This window comes from Physella acuta, unplaced genomic scaffold (assembly GCF_028476545.2).
Source record: "Physella acuta isolate Inbredline_101_S28 unplaced genomic scaffold, ASM2847654v3 ptg000604l, whole genome shotgun sequence".
Lineage (NCBI taxonomy): Eukaryota > Metazoa > Mollusca > Gastropoda > Physidae > Physella > Physella acuta.
Window position 1 is genome coordinate 1,118,780 of NW_026732123.1, and position 23,695 is coordinate 1,142,474.

Here is a 23,695-nt window from a genome sequence, read left to right on the forward strand (position 1 = left end):
CACTTCCGTTAAGGGGAGGTAATTTGAATAGAATTTGACTAAAATTATAAGGAAGTGACTGAAAAAAAAAATATAAATAAACAATGGGGGATTTTGAAATAGATGCTGTTTTACAGTTTATGCTGTCTAAAGGTGGTCGTGTGCGGAATCATGAACTGGTTACTCATTTTAAAAATGTATTGAATCATCCAGTAAATAAAGGTATGCCTAGCCTACAGGTCCACTACAGGACTACTACAGTTAACTACAGCCACTACTCACTACACTACTGACTGTGTAGTGACTACAGTGGTCTACAGGCCACAGGCCCTAAATTCACAAATTGGCCTAAATTTAAATTATTATTACATTAGGCCCCTATTTTATTAATATTTAATATTTATTTATTCTTTATTTAATATTTATTATTATTTATTACAGTATTACTGCCTGCTAGCCGCTAGTTCGGCTAGTGTTGTGTAGACTTAATGACTTACTTATTTATACTTAAGAGTAGAGTATATAGTAGAAACTAACACTAGCCGCTAGCGCCTAGTAATAAAGATAAAAAAATTAATGAAATGATGGTAATCTCACGATATAGCGTCGGAAATTATCTGGTAATGTTTGTTGAGTTTCGGTTACATTCGTTACTGTGAACTGTAAACCATAGTTTATTTGACCGTTGAAATAAAAATAAAGTCAAGTGCATTAAATTTAACTTAATTTGATGTTTAATTGACAGAAAATTAGCAACAATTTAGGCCTAGTAAATCTAAATAAATATTATTAGGCCCTGATAAAATCGAGTTTAGTAATTAATGTTTTTTTAAGAAACACAGAAAAAAAACTTGCAGAAGATTTGTGACAACTAGATCTAGATCTGTTAGTAAAATAAGGCGCTTAGATTTACTAAAGTTAAAAGTAGTAAGAAGAACGATAACAATGTTTAGTAGCAGCAATAATTAGCACATACACATAAAATAATTAGAAATACAAAATAATTAGCAAAACAGTATTTAAAATGCAACTAAAATCAATCCTTGCACATTTTTAAACATTATGTATAAAAAATAATATGGCGGCAAATAAATGATGGTTTACAGTATTTCCGGTGGTTTCTGGAACGGCTAGTCAGACTACGCCATCCCGACATGGTTTTACTGTTTTTTACCGCTGTACAATTCCGGAAAGATAACCGACGCTATATCGTGATTTTACAGAAATGATTCCTACTGCTAGACTCTACTAACTCTAGGTAGAAAATTTAGAACTACATTCTAGGGCCCAGATTCTAGATTTACCAAAAAAAATTCTAGATTTTTAGACTATGAAGAACTGCTGACCTTATTTTGTGATTTTTTTTAATGAAGGTTTACTTTTCTGTTTTCCAGCACTGAACAGAGAGAAGTTTAAGGACTATGTCAATGAACTTGCTTCTATCAAGCTTGATGCAGTAAGTTAGCATTATTTTCACTTTCATAGAATGGTTTTCATTTTCATCTAGTTATTAATATGGTCATGTAGTGTCAAAAATAAACTTTTAAGTTTGGAAAATATTAAAGTTTGAAAATTTTTGCATATGTTTGTGATAAATATTTAGATTGGTTACAGTTGTATTGTATTTTTTAAGTAAAAATAAATTAAGGGACTTTTATAAAATAAGAATTTCCAGACTTATATTAATAAAAAAGAATAATCAAACTTTTATAAAGTAAAAAAAATTGCAGTTTTCAATCCAATTTTTTAAACCCCTTTTAAAAATTTACAATTTGATTAGACTTTTGAACAACCATATTGTTGTGAAAGAGAAAGGATACCAAACTTCCATATTGTTAATCTTTTAATTAAAAATGTTATAGTTCCTTATCATAGGGAACAGAAATAAAAAGCCATCTTTAAAAAAAAAATTGTGGTTTTAAATACTATGCCTCTGAGATAACTATTGCCCATGCCAATTCAACTATACAGAAAATATCTTTTAGTACTATAGTGTATTAATTTCTATTGACGAAGTTAACAGAGTAGGGATGTATTTTCCCACGTTTTCTTTAACTTGCTTTCGCGTCTGTTTGTTTGTTTGTTTGTTTGTTTGGTTCTCCAATCAAATCTTGCGATAGAAATTTCGGGCACTTCCCAGTTAGCTAGCGCGCTGAAATTTTCAGGGAAGCTTTGTTTCCGATGACAATAGAATATTCAATTGTTATTATTACTAAATTGATCCATGGAAACATTTTATTGATCATTTTAGACCGCTATATATTTGTACAAAAAACGTGGGAAAAAGGGACATAACCCAGTAATTGTAATTTGATGAAAACAAGGTTCGGTACTCTCCCTCTTTTGGCTTACTGAGTAGTTGTCACGCGGTGTTTGTGTACAAACAACCGGAACGTAACAACTGGTGGCCAGTATGGGGGAGACGATATGGTCGAGTGGTTGGGCACACGATTGCTAACCCACTCGACACGGGTTCAAGGCACATGTTTTTTACGAGTTGTCTTCGTTTACCCAAAAAAAAAAGTGAATGCGAAAAGATAAAATCGATAGCAAGATTTTAATGCAAACAAATAGACAAAGACTAAAAAGTAGAAAATAATTATCATTAAAAAAGTTTAAAAAAACCCACGTTTTCTGATTGAACTAAAAAGTAGAAAATAAATGCTATACATCACAATAATGCAAGCGATCACTCTACTATAAGCGATGAAAAACGTGGGGCGCCGTGATTTTCTTACAGTTTCTAATACTGTTGACTCTCTACAAGCTCCCTAATAAAAGTCAATAGTATTATCTAATCAATAGTAATATAACTTTTACATCTTATATTAACAATGACCGATAAAAAACTTTCACTTTGGCGCCCCACGTTTTTCATCGCTTATAGTAGAGTGATCGCTTGCATTATTGTGATGTATAGCATTTATTTTCTACTTTTTAGTTCAATCAGAAAACGTGGGTTTTTTAAAACTTTTTTAATGATAATTATTGTTTGACAAAAGTTAATAGATGTATGCTTTGACAAAGTACAATATTTAACTGTCCATTTATCACATTTAAAATAAATGTATTGGTCCAGACATCACATTTTGGATAATTGAATAAATGTAATTGTCCAGGTATTACATTGTAAATAAATTTATTGTCAAGGTATCACATTGTAAATAAATTAATTGTCCAGGTATCACATTGTAATAAATTAATTGTCCAGATTTCGTATTTTGAAAATATGTTATTGTTCAGGCATCACGTTTTGAATAAATCTGGTTGTCCAGACCTCACATTTTGAATAAATCTGGTTGTCCAGACATCACATTTTGAATAAATCTGGATGTCCAGACATCACATTTTGAATAATTCTGGTTGTTCAGACATCACATTTTGAATAAATCCTGTCGTCCAAACATCCGCCTGTGTAAGTGTTGTTCTGCCTGAGAATGCAGCCACACAACAAAACTATTGAATTTTACATCCTTTTATCCTAGTGGTGTGTAGTCAAGTCAAGTGTCTATTTCCTATTACATGCACTTGTTCAAATTATCACTACCATGCAAACTTACATTATATTTTCAGTGTTTATGTGTCCGCTGTTGATTTGGAATTCATAAATAATCTAAACTTTGATTGTTATTCAGAATATTGGATAAGGAATATTCCTCTAACTCTGATAGTCCTTGTGTACTTTGGACTATTTTTTTTTCTCTACAGCTAAATTGACAGAATTACTTGTATGTTATACCTTATAAATAACCACAAAGCAAATTTAATCAATGAGACTTCATAGATTCCTTTGAATAGATAAGAACAGTAGTTCTTGTGGCACATTAAGGTTTAGGTCTTATCTCACACTACAAGATTGTCTGTCTGTCTGTTCATGTTGGGAATAGTTGTTTTACTAAGCAAATTAGACACTGTTGTATATTTCTGAGGTTTGTAGTTTGTTGTATTTATTACAAATTTCTGACCTTGATGTTTTTTATTGCATTTTTATTTGGATCTTATGATATTTTCCTTTTATTTTTATTAAATACTAGTGTATCTTTAAGAACAAGATATATAAATATCTTAAAAATAAAACAAATAAGAGAAACAGTTTTCAGTTGCAGAATTTAATACAGTGGTTCTTAACCTTTTTGGAGGTAATGAACCCCACCATTTTCTTATGCACATTCACCAAACCCTTATTAATAGTTCTTTCATCTGCACTGACAAAACCCAATATTGAATCGTATAAGTTGGGTTAAGTACCACAGATTTAATACAAGATTGAAAACAGTAGTTGTTTATATATATATATATATATATATATATATATATATATATATATATATATATATATATATATATATATATATATATATATATATATATATATATATATATATATATATATATATATATATATATATATATATATATATATATATATATATATATATATATATATATATATATATATATATATATATATATATATATATATATTGGTATTTTTTAAACTTGTTTTTATTAATAAAAATATAAATACAAGTATACATATCAAACCTATATACTCACATTAGTTCACACATCTACACACTCTAACACCACACTCTATCACACATAACCATACACACCAGTGTTATTTCAGCTCTCACATGCCTTTGCCACACATCAACACACTACTACTACACTTTTAACACACATAGCCACACACACACCAGTGTCACAGCAGCATACACACAAGTCATACATTTGCACACTTAATTGCCACATAACCACACATAATACTATTTCTTATTTTAAATGCATTTCTATGCAACAATAACAATTAACTAATAGCTACAATAAATAAAATTTCTGTACACTATTTCAGGGAGAGAAAGTTCTGGTGCTCAAAAGGAAATATAGACCGGGATCCATGTATGGTGACTCAACCAATTCCTCATCATCATCTTCTGCGTCACTTTCTTTGTCCAACTCATCCTCGTATTTGTCCAAGTCTTCAGGATCTAAGCCATCCTTCTCTAATACAACAGCAGCTTCTGAACCAAACTTGATCCCACCAGAGACTTCGATGGAGAGGCCCCCAGAACAAAATGTTTCAGCACGTGCACAGTCTGAACCTCCTTCTGGTAAAAAAAAAATATTTTCCTTTCAATAATTTTTTAATTTTCTAAATTAAAATTGGATGTATTTAATACTAGATGACCCGGCTGTCTGAAACAACTTCAAACAAAACGGGAATTAAAGATACAGTAACTTATTCATTTAGAGCTGAAGATTATTGCAGGGGAAAGCAGTCTTAATTTATCTGAAAAAGTTGTATACTTTTGAATAAACAGTATAATTTATATATTTAATACGAACATTTATTTATATTATCTTTCTTCCTACATTTGTTTTGATAATTATTTACACCCTGTAGGGAGGGTGCAAAATGATTATTTTTACAAATGAAATAAAAAAATTCTTTTAAAAATGTATATAAAGATTAGAGGCTAACATAGCATTAATGTAAAAAGTCTATTTTTTAAAATATCTACAGTCACTTTATTCTAACATTGGCTACATTACTATCCAATAGGTATGAAAAGTCTATGTAATCATACTAAACTTTTGAAAAAAATCTTTTTAAAAATATGGCAAGCGATAAAATTATAGTTACATTTGTAAAAATTAAAGCTGTTTGGGAACCATCGATTACACTCATTTTTATATTTTTGTATCGAATATAAGCTGTTGAAAAGCTGTTTAGAATTATTTTATCAATTCAAATATTTTCAAAATCTGCCCTCAACCTTTCCTTGAAGTCAAACGGAATGGCCAGGAAGAATAAAACAATAAAAGTCAGAACAATTGTTTTCCATGATAAAAATACACATGAGTGATCTATGATGTATAGCATAGTATTGTATTTATATTAAATAATATAACATCCCCAATCACCAAAACACCCTGATTCTACTAATTCAAATAAAAAATAACAGTGTTTGCTAAATTACTCTTATATTACTAGTTATTATTTCTTTGATTATTTTTACCCTTATTGAAACCGGAAGTAATTTTGTACTTATTTCACAAATGTTATAAAAATTCAATTTTAGTTGAAAAATATGCTTTTTGTCAACAAAAATTTGGAACCAGCTTTTCAAATCTTTTACAAATTCAAAAGTCCAAGGGAGACAACACATAACTTTGCTTTCAAATGTTGTTAAAATATAGAATAATTCAATATTAAGAAATAAAAATGCAGTTCATTGTTTTTTATTTTGCAAAACACTATTACTAAAATTATTTTATGTCCTTTCTGATCTTTATACTTTATAAATTTTAGAATTATTATTATTGGATTTGTTTTTTGTTTAAACAGAAAACGCTTAGCTAAATAAATTGAAAAAAGTTTACATCAGCGTTTCTGTGCAATTTGTTGCTGACATTAGCAGTGTTTGATAGCTGGTTGGTTATTTTTTCATAAGTAATGTGTCTATTGGAGATTATGGGATCCAAAGGATAACACTGCTCATAGAAGTGTTATCCCTGCTCATCCACATAAACTCAATAGAACATGTGTTGCACAAACAATAAGCCACATCAATCTTGTGTGTGGGGTGAGGGCAAGCATTAAGAGATGAAAAGATCCATTGGTTTTGTGAGGGTGGCGCTGAGACAAAAACTTTGGAAACATGTCCACACCATCCCATAGATCATAACACAGTTACACATAGATCATAACACAGTTACCTTAGAAACCGATGAAATTTGTCCACAGCCACACCCAGTGACTCCACAGATGGTCCCATGATGTCTCAGATAAAAGATGAACACATGCCTGTTAACTTGATGAAATTTGTCCACAGCCACACCCAGTGACTCCACAGATGGTCCCATGATGTCTAAGATAAAAGATGAACACATGCCTGTTAACTTGATGAAATTTGTCCACAGCCACACCCAGTGACTCCACAGATGGTCCCATGATGTCTAAGAAAAAAGATGAACACATGCCTGTTAACTTGATGAAATTTGTCCACAGCTTCACCCAGTGACTCCACAGATGGTCCCATGATGTCTAAGAAAAAAGATGAACACATGCCTGTTAACTTGATGAAATTTGTCCACAGCTTCACCCAGTGACTCCACAGATGGTCCCATGATGTCTAAGATAAAAGATGAACACATGCCTGTTAACTTGATGAAATTTGTCCACAGCTTCACCCAGTGACTCCACAGATGGTCCCATGATGTCTAAGATAAAAGATGAACACATGCCTGTTAACTTGATGAAATTTGTCCACAGCTTCACCCAGTGACTCCACAGATGGTCCCATGATGTCTAAGATAAAAGATGAACACATGCCTGTTAACCTGAGCAAAACTGATAGAGTCACAGAGCAGAAGAAAATATTTGAAGACAGCGTCAGTGTGTCAGGGTCTAATGTATCTCTGGCTTCTACTGTAAGTTATTGTTTTTTTTAAAGGCGTGGTAATACTGTAAAATACTTTTTTTGTGCTATTATGTTGATTCAGGTGCAGCATTTCATGGCTTCTATTATTGGATCAGAATTTTTGTTTTTGTTAATAGCCAAAATATTTTACAACACTTAAGTTTGTGAATATCAGTAATATTATAGCATGTTGATTCATGTTTATTTTCCCACATTGGAAGTGTAATTTTGTTCAATTTTTTTCTATCATTTTGTTTGTGTAACCAGGAGTCTCAGAGATCAGCAACCTCTAGCACATCGGGTGTGACATCCACTGATGATGATCCTAATGCCTCTGTGATTAGTGTCAGGGACAAAATTAAAAACCTGAACAAAATTTCTTCAGAGGTGGATCTCCAGCAACCAGTTGGAAACAGGAAAAATAACAAATATACAAAGGTATTTGCTTGTTTCTATATAGATATAAACACAAATATACAAAGGTATTTGCTTGTTTCTATAGAGATATAAACACAAATATACAAAGGTATTTGCTTGTTTCTGTAGGGATATAAACACAAATATACAAAGGTATTTGCTTGTTTCTATAGAGATATAAACTCAAATATCCAAAGGTATTTGCAAGTTTCTGTAGAGATATAAACACAAATATATGAAGGTATTTGCTTGTTTCCATAGAGATATAAACACAAATATCCAAAGGTATTTGCAAGTTTCTGTAGAGATATAAACACAAATATATGAAGGTATTTGCTTGTTTCTCTAAAGATATAAACACTAATACATGAAGGTATTTGCTTGTTTCTCTAAAGATATAAACACAAATATACAAAGGTATTTATTTGTTTCTGTAAAGATATAAATACAAATATATGAAGGTATTTACTTGTTTCTCTAAAGATATAAACACAAACATACAAAGGTATTAGCTTGGTTCTGTAAAGATATAAATACAAATATACAAAGGTAAAGATATAATCACAAATATACGAAGGTATTTGCCCATTTCTCTAAAGATATACATACAAATATACATAGGTATTTGTTTGTTTCTCAAAAGATATAAACACAAATATGCAAAGGTATTTGCTTGTTTCTCTAAAGATATAAACACAAATATACAAATGTATTTGCTTGTTTCTCTAAAGATATAAACACAAATATACAAAATATAAACACAAATATTTTAAGGAATTTAGTTTGTTCTTCAATTGAAAATCTCAATATTCTAAAGAATTTGCTTTTTCCTGTGAAGAAAACATAAATCACAAACATACAAAGGTACATTGTTTGCTCCTGAATTACTTAAAATTCAGATATACAGAAGTATTTTGCTTGCCTCTGAATAGATAAAATAAGAGTTGTCCTGTATTTGTATAGTTAAAAATATTCAAAATTGTTTTCCTCGTTCCCTATTTTATCACATCACAACAACAACAAAATAATAGAGAAATGAAAGATATATAACATTTGAGCAGTTTAAAATGTTGATTACTTAGCTAAAAGTTATGTGAATTAAAATATGGAATTCAATTATCAGCAGGGTGTTGATGATGATGACATGTCACATGCTTCAGGAGTTTCTTATGTCACGGTATGTTGATACCTGTTTACAAACCTATTGTGATGAATATTTCAATGGAAAACTCATCTAATTTTCTATTTAATATTTTATTTTTATATTAAGTGTCAAACTTAATTATTCTGTATTATAATTAGCTCAATTAAAGTTAAAAACATATAAAAAAAAACACAAAAATTTTAAGTTTTGGCATTAATTAAAAAGTGTCAACACCTACTAATTTAAAGGGTTAATACATACTAATTTTAAAGGGTTAAGACTTACCACTATTTGAAAGCTGTCACGTTTCTATTTACTAATGTTTCAGCTTACACCAGAACAAAGAGACTGGATGGTAGTAAGTGCAGCCTCAGACTATCATGATATGAATCGGCTGCTCTCCAAAAATCCAAGTCTTGCTAAACTTAAAGTAAGTTTTTCTTTAGCAATTGTTTATTATGCTCTCCAAAAATCCAAGTCTTGCTAAACTTAAAGTAAGTTTTCTTTAGCAAATGTTTATTATGCTCTCCAAAAATGCAAGTCTTGCTAAACTTAAATTAAGTTTTCTTTAGCAATTGTTTATTATGCTCTCCAAATTCCATGCCTTGCTAAACTTAAAGTAAGTTTTCTTTAGCAATTGTTTATTACGTCGGGATAAAAGTTACTAAAGAGTCCAAGAATAAAATACATTGTTATTTATTTATTATTGTCATGTTGTGCCATATTAAAACTATCTTTATGCATAATTATTTGTACAATTTGTATTTAATTTTTTAAATTATTTTTTTTTCAGAATTTTACAAATGTAAGTATGTTTTAAATACAAGAAGAAACCTTAATTATTTATTTGAAAAATTAAAGCAAAATCTTTTTAAAACAATATATTTTTTAAACGACCAACCTATACAACTATTTAAAATGAAATACAATTACCATAATTCAAGCACTTAAATTGAAATTACACTGATTACTTTTTCTTTGCTTGTGTTTATTTTATACTTCTCTCTTTTTTTTTCTCATGATCAAACATAAAAGGGGGTAAGTCCAATTTTTAAACTATAATTATTTTAAAAAATAACTAAAACTAAACATAAACAGTTGCTTGTAAAATTTAGTAGATAGCTATTGATTGCCATCACAAGTATTGATTGGGTGTGCATTTCATTTGAGTAAAAGGTGCATGTATTTTATACTGAGAGACACTTAGCAAGCAGATTTATCATTTATACATTTTATTTTTTATTACCCCTTGTTGCTGTGATGGTACTTTCTTGTTATTCTGGTCACCTTGTGGATTTAAAGTATGTAAGTATCATATTTTTCTACATATTTATCTAGAAATACTTACTTTTCACATTTTTTTTCAGTTTTAAAATATTTTACCATGTGAATTCAACAAACTTTTTAAGCTTTTAAAATTTTCCAACTATTTTAGTGAATAGTTTTGATGCACTTACATATTTATTCAACTTTTTCAGACTGCTCTACACTGGGCTGCCAAAAATGGCAAAATGGAGGTGATCAAACTTATAGCCAACAAGCCAGGTGTTAAAGTCAACCAAAGATCTGTACGTATTTCATGTGATTTAAGCTGCAAACTTGCTAGTTAGCTGGTATTATGTTTGTGTTTATGTTAAAGTCAACCAAAGATCTGTACGTATTTCATGTGATTTAAGCTGCAAACTTGCTAGTTAGCTGATATTATGTTTGTGTTTATGTTTAAGTCAACCAAAGATCTGTACGTATTTCATGTGATTTAAGCTGCAAACTTGCTAGTTAGCTGGTATTATGTTTGTGTTTATGTTAAAGTCAACCAAAGATCTGTACGTACTTCATGTGATTTAAGCTGCAAACTTGCTAGTCAGCTGGTATTATGTTTGTGTTTATGTTAAAGTCAACCAAAGATCTGTACGTATTTCATGTGATTTAAGCTGCAAGCTTCCCCTGCTAGTTAGCTGATATTATGATTGTGTTTATTCATTTTGATACAAGTTTAGCTGGATACTTTGTGTCTAAAATAGTAGATTTATTAAAATTTTGTTAAGGTAAATAATTTTAAAATGTTTTTCCTCTTATTTTTTCCTCATCAACAACAGCATGTGAGTATATTTTGTTTTATATTAGAAAGTAACTCATTAAAGCTATAACAGTTATCAATACAGTAAAGTTTTAAAATAGAGTTTATTAATTAATCTTCAGATTTTGATTGCTAAGAGCGCAACCTTACTTTTAAAAATTAGTATAAGTTTCTCTCTACCTTCCATGTATTTATTCCAATGTTTAAACAACACAGTCAAGAGAGCCTCTCTCTGATTGGTGTTTGACTTGACTCACAGATGGTGCTTGTTAAACTCACACTATTTATACATTTAATCTCCCCCTAAACCAACAAAATAATTTTACTTTTTCAAACATTTTGTTTTCTCTTCGTCATTGGCTCTGATGTCTGATGTTGTGAACTTTTGTAAAATCTTAGGGGGTAAGTTTTTTTGTTCAATTGTTAAGATTAGTAGAAAAAGGAAATCTTTATTATTTACCATTTCTTATTATTTTACCTGCTTGCTTACATTTGTTAACAAAGAAAACTGAATTTCTTTTAAGAAAAATACTTAAGCATTAGAAGGAAAAATTTATTTCTATAATGATTTTACCTGCTTAGATTCTTGGATTCTGTCAGTTAATGTTTACCTATGTGGCTGTATCAAGCGAACTTAGATTTCTAGTAAAATAGTTCTAAATTCTAAACTGAATTTCTTTTGAAAAAAATATTTCAAGCATTAGAAGAAAAAATGTATTTGCTTAATGAATTTGATTCACATCTCTTCCTGGATTTTTTCAGTTAATGCTTTAATGTATGTGGCTGTATCAAGCTCACTTAGATTTCTCGTAAATTAGTTCTAAATTCTATGATTTATAATCTCGCCCCCATGTGTTATAAATGACTGTTTACCTTGCTATTTCCCAGGGATATACGCCACTTCATCTTGCAGCCATTCATGACCATGAATACATCATAGAGCTACTTGTACAAACATTCAGTAAGCTTTTTTTTTATCATTTAAAACACTGAAGTTTACCTTGATCTTAAGAAGGTCTATAACTGAGTTGTTTTTTTCCATAGTAGTACTCATATTTAAAAACAATGGATTTATTCAGAGTACATGTACTCATATTTTTTAATTCTTCGTAGGTGTGGGGTATTGGTCAGGAAAACTGTTAGTTTGAGGTCTGAGTAATACTAAGTTTTAAAATATTGGGTAAAGTTAACCTAGCACCACCTTAAAAATTGAATTTCACCTTGAGCCTGCTTAATTTATTTCATTCATAAATTTTAAAATAGATTCTGAAAAAAATAGAAAGCTTTTTCATGTATATTCCATTCTTGTTTAAGGTTTTAAACATGTTATTTTGAATTTTTCCAGAGGCAGATCCAAATATTAGAGATTACAGTGGCAAGAAAGCCAAACAGTACCTGAAGAACTCAGCCTCATCCAAAGCCCAACGTAAGCGAGTTATTTCTGTTTATTCCAGCCCATCCTATGAGGCTTTGAACACCATAGTAACCAACTCTAACCATGCCCAGTTAAAAACCAAAGCAGGCATTAGATTAGAAATCTCAGATCCTATTCCTATTGACAGTTCCAGCAGTATCTAACAAACACAATGTTATTTTTAGCAGCCTAATTTGTTTATTGAAATAAGCTTTTTAACATATGAGTTGCTTATATACTTGTATTTAAAGTTAATTATTTGAATTTCAGCATAATTGATTATTCATACTTATTTATTCTTGTATTGAACAGTCTTCACTTGGTTATGAATGTAGAAGATGATTCTAAATAATCATTTTATGTTTTTATAAATATGTATTACATTGTAGTCAACATGATTTTTCTTTTAAAAGATTAAAACTGACTAGTAAAAGTATGATACCAAATTTAAAAAAAAAGCATATTCCGTAACATTTTACAGAAACTTAGTAAATACACATTTTTCTGTTCTAAGGTGTGACTTGTTGAGATGGTGATTAATGTAAAACTTCTTATATTTTCTCTTAGGTAATCTTGAATATTGACAGATAGCTGTCTTGTAAACCAAACATTTCATTTAATATTTCTTTTCCAATTAGGTTACAGTTAAATATCATAAACACTAACACTTGTATCAATTTAAATGAAACTGATAAGCCTTTCATATTATCATATAATAACCTTTAATATTATAGGTTTTGGATTGAGGTGAAGCAGAGTCTTCATGTTATGTATGTTTTATTTTGTAAACATTGTGATGGCAACTTTAAAAATATGAAATTTGGTCCAATTTTTTTATAAGCTCAGTATATTGTTTTGTTTTTTACTGGGTGTTTTTTTTTCTTTTTGTAACTGACTTTAAAATAATGCTTTCTCTTAATAACATGTCTAAAAATTTCTTTGATTGTTTTGCCTGGGGCTATTTAGACATTTTTAAAACATTTTGGCTTTAAAAAAATATAGATTGTTTGGTTTGTTCATCTGAGGGATACATGACAGTAGTATTAAATCTGTTTTTTACAATATATTCCAAAGTTAGAGATTGTTAATTTTAGGATAGCATCAAAATGAAGGTGTTAAGTAAAAAGCATGTATGTGTTAACTTCAGAAACAAAATGTCGGTTACTTTAATATAATCTTATTTATTTTATATTAATTACATTATTTCTATTATGTATGGTGAATAGTTTTTGGTTAATTAAATCAGATGTAAAAAGTAAAAGAATGGAAAAATATTGATTCATCTCTACTTGATTAAAATGGGACTTATCTGTAGAATGATTTCTTTTTGTGGCATTTGCAATATTCAAGTCATTTAGAGGGCATTTTATTCCCCATACAATGTACATTAATATTCATACATTTATTTAATGTAAAAGGAATGTTTGTAAATATATACAGAAACTTTAGTCCAGTTGTGCAATACTTTTGTTGTTGATTGGTTACTACTAGGAAAATAAATGATGCAAAAGGGGTTAACTGTAAAAAGTTCTGGATGAGCTTTATTTTAGATTATGGACAATCATTTTTTGCTCACAAGTTGTTTTACCTAAAATTGTATCAAGTCAGGGTTTTGCTTTATAGTTATTAAATTTGAAAATCCTAGTAATTTTACTAATAGTTTTACTACCGAGAGAAAAACTTAAAAAAAAAAACTTGTTAAATGTGACTTATCAAATAAATAAATATCCTTATTCTTAGTATATATAATGCTACACATTTTAATTACACAAAATAGCCTAAAACAAACATGGATAAAAAAATATAAAAAATACACAATAGAACATAAAATTGAAAAAAAATATTTGAATTTTAAATTTCATTTAACATATTCACATGTGTTTTCAAAAGATGTTGAAAATATGTAAAAGTTGAATGGGCAAGGATTTAATAATTAGAACAAATAAAATACAAAAACCTTCAGTTAAGCTGAAGTTTTATTACCAGGGGAATGTTTTAACATTATAACTTGATGTAAAATTTTACATTTTTTTTAAAGCGATACTTTTGTTTTTATATTTTAATTTTTGCGGTTTTAAAAATAATAATCTAGAATCAGCCGAAGTTTAAATTATTTATGCCATAATATTTAACATACTTTTTCTATCCACAGATTTAGAAAAAAATTTTTTTACACCACATCTTGTAATGTGCCTTATTGGCCTTTGTATATTACCTGGTCATTGTGCCAAATTGTATAAGTGGTTATGCTTGTCATTGCAAATTGAATACTGTTTATCTTTTTTTTATCTTACTAGTCTTGAAATAATAGGTTGAAATTGTATTTGAATTTATTTATTCTTAGTCTATCTGGCAGCTCTTGATCATGTTTACTCTTGTAAAACTTGCCAGATTTTCCACAATAATCAAAGTGTAGTACTTATGTGTCTTCACTAGTAAAGGTTCTAACCAGTTTAGGGTTACCATAACCTACCATTTTATCTCCTTACATAGCCTTATTTGCTTAGTGTGGCTGGGAATGTTAGTTTTAGCACCAGTCTAACTTGCAATTTTTAAGGAAAGCAAATTTTTAGAGTTTCCCATTATAATGATACCTTGATAATATTGGGGAAAGCAATTTTTAGATTTACCCGCTATCTTTATAATATTGGGTGTAATTTTAAAGTGCAACTTATTTATCATTTACAGGTATTTGTGTAATTCTGTTTATTTTTTTTATAGAGCTTTTAAAAAACCTCAAATTGTATACACATGTATATCTTATAGCGTAAGGGTCAGATAATATAGTTTTTGTTACTTACCTTTATTACAGTTTTTACAGGCAGACATCAATACACATTTTATTTCTAAATTAGTTAGGTCAAATGTTTTGTGGTCTATCTTTGAACCATACTGACCTTTGAACTTCATACATTTTCACTCAGACTGAATACTACTATGTAACAACAAATAATAACAGCTATTCATTCTGTGATCAGAAAAATAAAGAACAAAGTTTACATACATTTGTTTTTTTTTCCTTCTTGCTTATACTTGATATTTTAACATTATGTTTGATTCAGTTTCCAGCCGTACCAGTTATTACGGAGCCAGGCCGAAAAGCTTCCATGGTATTTCAATTTTTATTTTAGCAGTTAGCCATTGTACTCATAGAGGAAGGCATCTGTATTGCAGTGGATATGTACATTCTTATGCGTTTAGATGCTCCAGAATTCAACTGCATGATTGAGATCTGTAATGCACCTTTTCTCCAACATTATGTGTATATATAATCAAGAATTTTCAAACCAAATATCGGAAACCCCACAGCATGCTGGTGATAATTAGAAATTTATCTTTGTACAGTAAGATAAACAACTTCCTATTGAAAAATATAAATTTATTTTTTGGCTAATTGATAACGTTAAGATATTGTCAAATATGATGAAGAAACTGCAATTTAATTGACATATTTTAAGTGGCTGGATAATTGTTCTACTTACGATTACTATGTTAACATTTTCCAAAGTAAAAAAAAAACGAATAATTCTCATATTTATAATTATATTTTTAATGGAAGTTAACATTATAAGTTAAAAAACAACACATTTTATGTATTTATTAATAAATATCATTTGTTATTCTAGTCATTGGAGTGAACAGATAAAATTTTTTTAAAACCTCAAGCAACAATTTAAAATATTTTCTTATACCTAAAATGTGTATTCTGTTGTTCAGGTCTAATACTTTCTTTGTCTTGAAAAATATCGAACACTTTGATAATCAATTTCTCATTTTATTCTAAGTTAGCATAAAATTCTTAGGCTGTTCCTGAATGGTTTGATTGAATTCCTGGTTGTGTTGTAAATTTTGGCCGTCCTTTCTACCAGGCTGTGAGTATTCTTGCTGATTACCCCCCTCCCCCATTTCTCCTGACTGTTTTTTTTTTGTATCAGTATGTTTGATTGTGCTGCACTGTTCTTGGCCCTTACTGAATGTGAAGCTTGTTTAATTTTCATTCATTTTCAGTTGTAGTTTAACACTTTTTTGAAATCATTGGTCCTTAGTGAATATAAAGCTTGTTCAATTTTCAATCTTTTTTTCATTTTCAGTAGTAGTTTAACAAATTATTTTCAATCGTTGGCCCTTACTGAATGTAAACTTGTTCAATTTTCAATCCTTATTTCATTTTCAGTAGTAGTTTAACAAAATATTTTCTATTGTTGGCCCTTATAGAAAGTAAAGCTTGTTCATTTTTCTTTTCAGTAGAGTTTAACAAAACAATTCCTCCTACTGTTTCTTTTGTTTGACAGACATTGTGTATTTGAATGACATTTTTAATAAGTTTAAAATATACTTGTGTTGGTAATTGTTACTTGGCTGTCAGAATTTTAAAAATTTGCCTTCAATTCACTTTAGCGAACAAGCAGTCTTTAGTTTTATTTTTTATTTTTCTGTTGCTCAGCTATTGTTGTTTGATATCAGCCAATGTTGTGAACACTCAAACCCAAGTGGTGATCTCCCTCTAGTAGTCCTTTCAGTAGCATTTTTTAACTCATTCCCTAGGATCGCTTCCCTTTATTTCATGGGCTAAATTATGATTTTATTTCCTAGTGGAATCTTTACTTCAGGAAATTTAATTTTATTTATTGTACCAATATAAATAAACAGTTAATTTTTTCATATCACCATTGTTCTATAATTTCAATTAGGGAAATTACATTTAGACAATTGAGAAATAGTCAGCATTGTTTTATTAATAATATTATTATACAACACCATAACTATCTTCTCCCTGTAACATGCTTGTATCTTCACAATTATTCCCAGTAAAACTATGTAGTATTCATTTTGCTTTAGTGACTTGTTTAAAAAGTATATTTCTTCTATTAAAGTAAAGTTGCTAGAATCATACTGTAGAGTATAATTCAATCTACAGTATTTGAATCTTTCATGCATTTTTCATGTAATTTCTGCCATTTATTGCTATTGCCTTAGTGCTGGATATCTACAGCATGGATTTCTATCTCCATATTTTTATGGGTAACTTATTATGTGATGCCACTGGAATATTAAAAAGTATATTTTTGGGATAAATTTAAAACGCTGCATGATATCCTCTTATAGAGTTGAATTTAAGAAAAAAAACACCTCTTCAGCAGTATAAAATCCTCTCCTAGCTTAAAATATAAACCACTCACTTGCATGTATAGTTACAGTTAATAGTGCTATGTTGTATTTTTAGTTTTTTTCAGTAAAATTTATTGTATGCTTCAGTTTTTAGAGTAGTCTTAAGAGACAAATATTTGAATGTTGGGTATTAATCATAGACCCTATGTTGTAAAATAGAATTTAATTTTTTTGTTTTGTTTAGCCTCACAGCATCTACAGACATCAGGTGATGGTAGAACCTAATGTGTGTGCTAAGGTTAAAGGTGGTGGTATCCGAAAACTGGAAGAATGTTATCATAATATAATGATATATCCAAGATACATTGCTTTGTTTCATTGAAGTTTCAGCCACAGCATATCCAATACTGCTCCAGCTTAACATTTACAATTGCTCTTTATGAAATTTAATCACAGCGTTTTAACTGTATGAAGCTCTCAATTACAAATGCTGTTAAAACGTATGGTTATATTTATTGGTTGTATATTTTATATTAGCATCTAAAAAATGTTTGCACTCTGCATTGGATTGTAAAGCTGCATGAAAACCTTTTAAAACAAATCTGATTGTTTTTGCTGTGTTGCCGTGCCTACATGCAGCCCTTTTATTGAATGCAAAAACTATTTTCAAGCATTTATGTTTTATGTATTGTATTAGATTTTAATTCATCTAAACCATGCTTATGCCTGCATGGTTGGGACTTCAGAATTTATATTCAAATTATATTTTCAGTGTCAATCAACTATAATTGCATCTTCTACATTATTGCATCTAATTTAAGTTTTTATTACCCACAGATATTTAACATATCTAAGATATTTACTTACCCCATCATGCTTGAATTGAAATATTTAATTTTCAGGTGGCTAAGAAAAATGTAATTATTATAATTTTGATTGCTGTAAATTTTACAGTTAAAGTATACTTTTTAGAAATAAAAGCGCATTAAAGAAAAAGTTTTACTTTGAGCTAAATATAATTATTTAAAAATGTTATAAATTTTTAAACAACTACCAGATGTACAAAATATTTCTGTAATTGACTATTCAAATGCATGCAATTAGCTACACTTGAACAAGCCTACTTGCACTGTCCTTATTTTACTTTCTATCCTATTAAAGAATAAGTACTATAAGTTGATTATATTTAGTTTTTCTGATATTATAGGCAAACTTTAAAATAATTTTAGGCACATTTATTAATTTAATATAGATATAGCAGTATTAAAATACAGATTGTAACTTTTTAAAAACTAAATCCTTGATATGTTTTGTTTTCAATTAATAGCACATAAACTCCGGAGTAAGTATTGTAATATTTTTTGTACTTGACTGTTGATGTATAATATTTGTTAATTAAATTTTCTTAAAATTCCTACAGAGCTTCTTGCATCTAAACGGTTGGGTTCAGAACTGAGAGACCAGAGTGAGTCCCCTTACTTTTATTTTACTACTTTCACTGTTGTCAATTCTATATGCCTATAAACATTCAGCCTAAATTTATTAGAAATGTACTAGAAACATAAAATTATAGTTGGACCATGGTATCAGTTAAAAAATGTCAGTACACTGTGTTTTAGTATGGTTAGGAGTGGTCAAGCACATTGTTCTTTAAGTTTGGTTTACTGGTAATCTGGGGGGTGTCCCTAAGTCCACCCAGCTCTGATGGGTACATTACTAACGTTAGGTAAACAAAAGGTGGCTGGGCATGGTAGAAATCAAACTATTCCTTCATATTCAGAGGTCACTTAAACAGGTCACTTTACTTCACTTGCTTGATTTTTGAAAGCGTAACTACTTTAAAAAAACAAAAATTTACTATTATATATAAATTACAAATTTTCTTTTTATAATCTTAAGACATGGATGATTCATTTGTACGATCGTCAACACGCATGAGCAACCGAGCCAAAGCAGTCTCGTCTATGCTGATGTTTAAGTCTGAAAGTGCCAGACAGCTGCTGCGGTCCAGTTGGAATGGCTCTGGGTCATCAGAGAACCTTCGGACACCACCAGACAGTACAGACTCGTCTCCCAAGTCCTTCAGAAAAAAGGTTGCCAGATAAATATATATTTTTTTGTTTCAAACAATGATAAAAACTCGGGTCGTGAAAAATGTTCAGAAAACAGGTTGCCAGATAAATTAAATTTTTTTTTTTAAACAAATAAAAACTCTGGTCATGAAAGGTGTTCAGATTCAAATTTAGATTCACATCTCAAAACTTCAAAATTCAACATTTTCTACCACTGCTTTTACCTTTATTAGTCGATTATGTTCATGATACTTCTTTTAGTAAGCTTTACAATGTTATTAAATATGCATTTTTGCAATTTTGTTTATAGTAACATATTGCAATACAATAACTGTAAGACTATTGAAATTTGAATCAATTGTAAAATCTCCTGTGGTCTGACCACCAGGACCTTGACCTGATGCCCCCACCCTCTAATGCCATGATGGGCAGAAGAACACGGCGCAATGACCGGTCCAAGTCATCCAGTCGGGAGAGCTCACCGAGATCTGGGTAACCCTAACCGTTCTAGTAACCCTAACCATTCTAGTAACCCTAACCATTACAGTAACCCTAACCATTCTAGTAACCCTAACCATTCTAGTAACCCTAACCCTAACCATTCCAGTAACCCTAACCATTTCAGTAACCGTAACCACTCTAGTAACCCTAACCATTTCAGTAACCGTAACCATTCCAGTAACCCTAACCATTCCAGTAACCCTAACCATTCCAGTAACCCTAACCATTCCAGTAACCCTAACCATTCCAGTAACCCTAACCATTCCAGTAACCCTAACCATTCCAGTAACCCTAACTATTACAGTAACCCTAACCATTCCAGTAACCCTAACCATTCCAGTAACCCTAACCATTCCAGTAACCCTAACTATTCCAGTAACCCTAACCATTCCAGTAACCCTAACCATTCCAGTAACCCTAACCATTCCAGTAACCCTAACCATTCCAGTAACCCTAACCATTCCAGTAACCCTAACCATTCTAGTAACTTAACCATTCCAGTAACCCTAACCATTCCAGTAACCCTAACTATTCCAGTAACCCTAACCATTCCAGTAACCCTAACCATTCCAGTAACCCTAACCATTCCAGTAACCCTAACCATTCCAGTAACCCTAACCATTCTAGTAACCCTAACCATTCTAGTAACCCTAACCATTCCAGTAACCCTAACCATTCCAGTAACCCTAACCATTCCAGTAACCCTAACCATTCTAGTAACCCTAACTATTCTTGTAACCCTAACCATTCTATTAAACCTAACCATACTACATACTTATATCCCCTGATGATAATAGGAGTGATCATATAATGGAGGTTTTGTTGTTAATGTAATGGTGGGGTCACAGGGCTTGAAGTGTGCTAAGTAGTGAGGTATGCTGTAGTGAGGTATGCTGTAGTGAGATATGCTGTAGTGAGGTATGCTGAAGTGAGATATACTGTAGGGAGGTATGCTGTAGGGAGGAATGTTGTAGTGAGGTATGCTGTAGTGAGGTATGTTGTAGTGAGGTATGCTGTAGTGAGGTATGCTGTAGTGAGGTATGCTGAAGTGAGATATACTGTAGGGAGGTATGCTGTAGGGAGGAATGTTGTAGTGAGGTATGCTGTAGTGAGGTATGTTGTAGTGAGGTATGCTGTAGTGAGGTATGCTGTAGTGAGATATGCTGTAGTGAGGTATGCTGTAGGGAGGAATGTTGTAGTGAGCTATGTTGTAGTGAGGTATGTTGTAGTGAGGTATGCTGTAGTGAGGTATGCTGTAGTGAGCTATGTTGTAGTGAGGTATGTTGTAGTGAGGTATGATAAAGTGAGATATGATATATTGAGGTATGATAAAGTGATAAACAATATATTCAGGTATGCTGTAGTGAGGTATGCTGTAGTGAGGTATGCTGAAGTGAGATATACTGTAGGGAGGTATGCTGTAGTGAGGTATGCTGTAGTGATGTATGCTGTAGTGAGGTATGCTGTAGGGAGGAATGTTGTAGTGAGGTATGCTGTAGTGAGGTATGCTGTAGTGAGGTATGATCAAGTGAGATATGCTGTAGTGAGGTATGCTGTAGTGAGATATGCTGTAGTGAGGTATGCTGTAAAAAATAAGTTTGACTAATTTATGCCAAAGGTCACACAATTTGAAGTAAATGATGAATAAATTAGTGACCTGCCCTTGATTTTTCCAGTTTCTTGATTTGACCAAGTCTGACATAATTATCTGAATGTTTTTATGTTAAAACCTGTTGCAGAAGTTTTACCATAATCCTAATTTAATTACAATTTGTTTTTTGTAGACGTAAAAATGACATCAACCAGAATGTAACAAAAGCCAGCTCTGATTCCAACCTGCCCACCTCTGAATCTGTGATCATGTAGCAGAAATCTGGCAAACACAACTCATGTTGACATCACATTTTGGCAATATCTGCATGAAAAAGGATATTTAGAGCTGAAATCTTGCCTAGTGTTTAATATTTCAGTCAAATGTTTAATATATCAATGCACAAAAGATATGGTAGTGGTTTTTTTTCTCTCCAAGTACTTAAGAATTTACTCTCTTTTTTTGTTACTGCAAATATTTATGAAATTGAATTTTTTTTTGCCATGCTTTAACTTAACATCTTACTATTTTAAGGCCTTGTTATTTTAAAACCTTTCATTTAAATGTTATTAAAATTATTTTTTTTTGCTTGTAAAATATACATTTTTCAGAATTAGAGGCCAAAGATAATATAGTAATCTATACTGTTCTATCTCTTTAATCATTTTGATTGTTGTTGCCCGCTTAAAATAATTTAATTTAAATTTAAAACTTTAATAAGATTCACTTTTTTCTAACTTATTATTTGTACTTTCTCTACTTAAAAATAATTCTGTTTCTATTTATAATTTTCTATAATCTTCTATGATAACTTACATATCACCCAACACTGGCTTGTCCAGATATTTATGGAGTGGTAAATTACTTGCAGGATCACAGACACACAGTTGCCACGTTGGCCTATTAGTGACCAATTTTGGATAAACATATTTAAACTAGGGTTAAATTTTGTTTAAATTCTAAAATATACTTTAAAATTTTAGAATCGTTTCACAAATAATTGTACATTGTTTTTCTTCCAAGTTAACTAACATAAGTTACATTGGCCTAAACTAAAAATATTACACTGTTACTATTAGCCTTTTTTCTTCTATTTTTGAAAATGCTAAAAAACTAAAAATAGAAAGGTGTTGTAGAGCAGTAATTGGTGCAAATTTAGTCTTCCAAAATTTGATATTGGCTGATAATTTATTAATCAGTTATCTTTTGATAATTTGTTTATCAATTTATGTACATCAGGAGTAATTGTTGTTAATTAATAACATAAAAAATGTTTAATGTTATATTTAGAAGTGCTGTTTTTGTAAGCAGCATTTAGCTTGAGATTTTTGTTGATTGAATCTATCTAATCAGAAATGTACCCAGAGCTTGACTACTGTGGCAGTAGCCTGAGGTAGCTAGAGCTGGGCTACAGCTGTTAAGCCACAGCTGTTGGGCTACAGCAGCTGGGCTACAGCAGCTGGGCCACAGCTGTTGGGCTACAGCAGCTGGGCTACAGCTGTTGGGCTACAGATGCTGGGCCACAGCTGTTGGGCTACAGCAGCTGGGCCACAGCTGTTGGGCTACAGCAGCTGGGCTACAGCTGTTGGGCTACAGCAGCTGGGCCACAGCAGCTGGGCTACAGCAGCTGGGCTACAGCTGTTGGGCTACAGTAGCTGGGCCACAGCTGTTGGGCTACAGCAGCTGGGCTACAGCTGTTGGGCTACAGTAGCTGGTCTACAGTAGCTGGGCTACAGCAGCTGAGCTACCAGATGAAGACAATATAAATAGTAGCAACACAGTGGAAATGATACATTTTTCTTGTTACATTGTCTTTCAGTGACTTTTTTCTCTTCCATTTAAAACTTGATAGCTAAGCAATATTCTGTTATGAACGAACAACTTATTGTAATTATATGTTGACTTAAGTCATTGTGAATATTTGTTTAAATTTGGTGTGTGGTTGCTAAGTGCTTGCTTGAAGG

At 30.8% G+C, this 23,695-nt stretch overlaps 2 protein-coding genes across 3 annotated transcripts; both read left to right on the forward strand.

Annotated features, from left to right (window-relative positions):
* The first annotated feature begins 83 nt into the window (after positions 1-83).
* Positions 84-12,622, forward strand: LOC131947657 (ankyrin repeat domain-containing protein SOWAHA-like). The gene is made up of 12 exons (XM_059308897.1): positions 84-201; positions 1,374-1,435; positions 4,835-5,093; positions 7,259-7,416; positions 7,674-7,844; positions 7,953-7,976; positions 8,085-8,108; positions 8,950-9,000; positions 9,296-9,397; positions 10,446-10,535; positions 11,933-12,005; positions 12,390-12,622. The coding sequence occupies exons 1-12, from the start codon at positions 84-86 to the stop codon at positions 12,620-12,622; spliced, it is 1,365 nt and encodes a 454-aa protein (XP_059164880.1).
* On the forward strand, positions 11,380-22,336 carry LOC131947674 (uncharacterized). Of its 2 annotated transcripts, XM_059308934.1 has the most exons (8): positions 11,380-11,446; positions 11,933-12,005; positions 12,390-12,470; positions 15,521-15,568; positions 18,988-19,032; positions 19,467-19,660; positions 20,028-20,131; positions 21,925-22,336. In XM_059308934.1, the coding sequence occupies exons 6-8, from the start codon at positions 19,469-19,471 to the stop codon at positions 22,004-22,006; spliced, it is 378 nt and encodes a 125-aa protein (XP_059164917.1). In that variant the 5' UTR covers positions 11,380-11,446; positions 11,933-12,005; positions 12,390-12,470; positions 15,521-15,568; positions 18,988-19,032; positions 19,467-19,468; the 3' UTR covers positions 22,007-22,336. The 2 variants fall into 2 exon arrangements, with proteins under 2 accessions (XP_059164917.1, XP_059164916.1); XM_059308933.1 differs by lacking the exon at positions 15,521-15,568 and having other exon boundaries at positions 11,381-11,446.
* Positions 22,337-23,695: the final 1,359 nt, after the last annotated feature.

Coding starts and splice junctions, on each gene's coding strand:
- LOC131947657 (XM_059308897.1), top strand. CDS start 84: ATGGGGGATTTTGAAATAGATGCTGTTTTACAGTTTATGCTGTCTAAA. Junction 7,977..8,084: donor ATAAACACAAATATACAAAG/GTATTTGCTTGT, acceptor TTGTTTCCATAG/AGATATAAACACAAATATCC. Junction 9,398..10,445: donor CAAGTCTTGCTAAACTTAAA/GTAAGTTTTTCT, acceptor CAACTTTTTCAG/ACTGCTCTACACTGGGCTGC.
- LOC131947674 (XM_059308934.1), top strand. CDS start 19,469: ATGGATGATTCATTTGTACGATCGTCAACACGCATGAGCAACCGAGCC. Junction 19,661..20,027: donor CCAAGTCCTTCAGAAAAAAG/GTTGCCAGATAA, acceptor TCTGACCACCAG/GACCTTGACCTGATGCCCCC. Junction 20,132..21,924: donor GAGAGCTCACCGAGATCTGG/GTAACCCTAACC, acceptor TGTTTTTTGTAG/ACGTAAAAATGACATCAACC.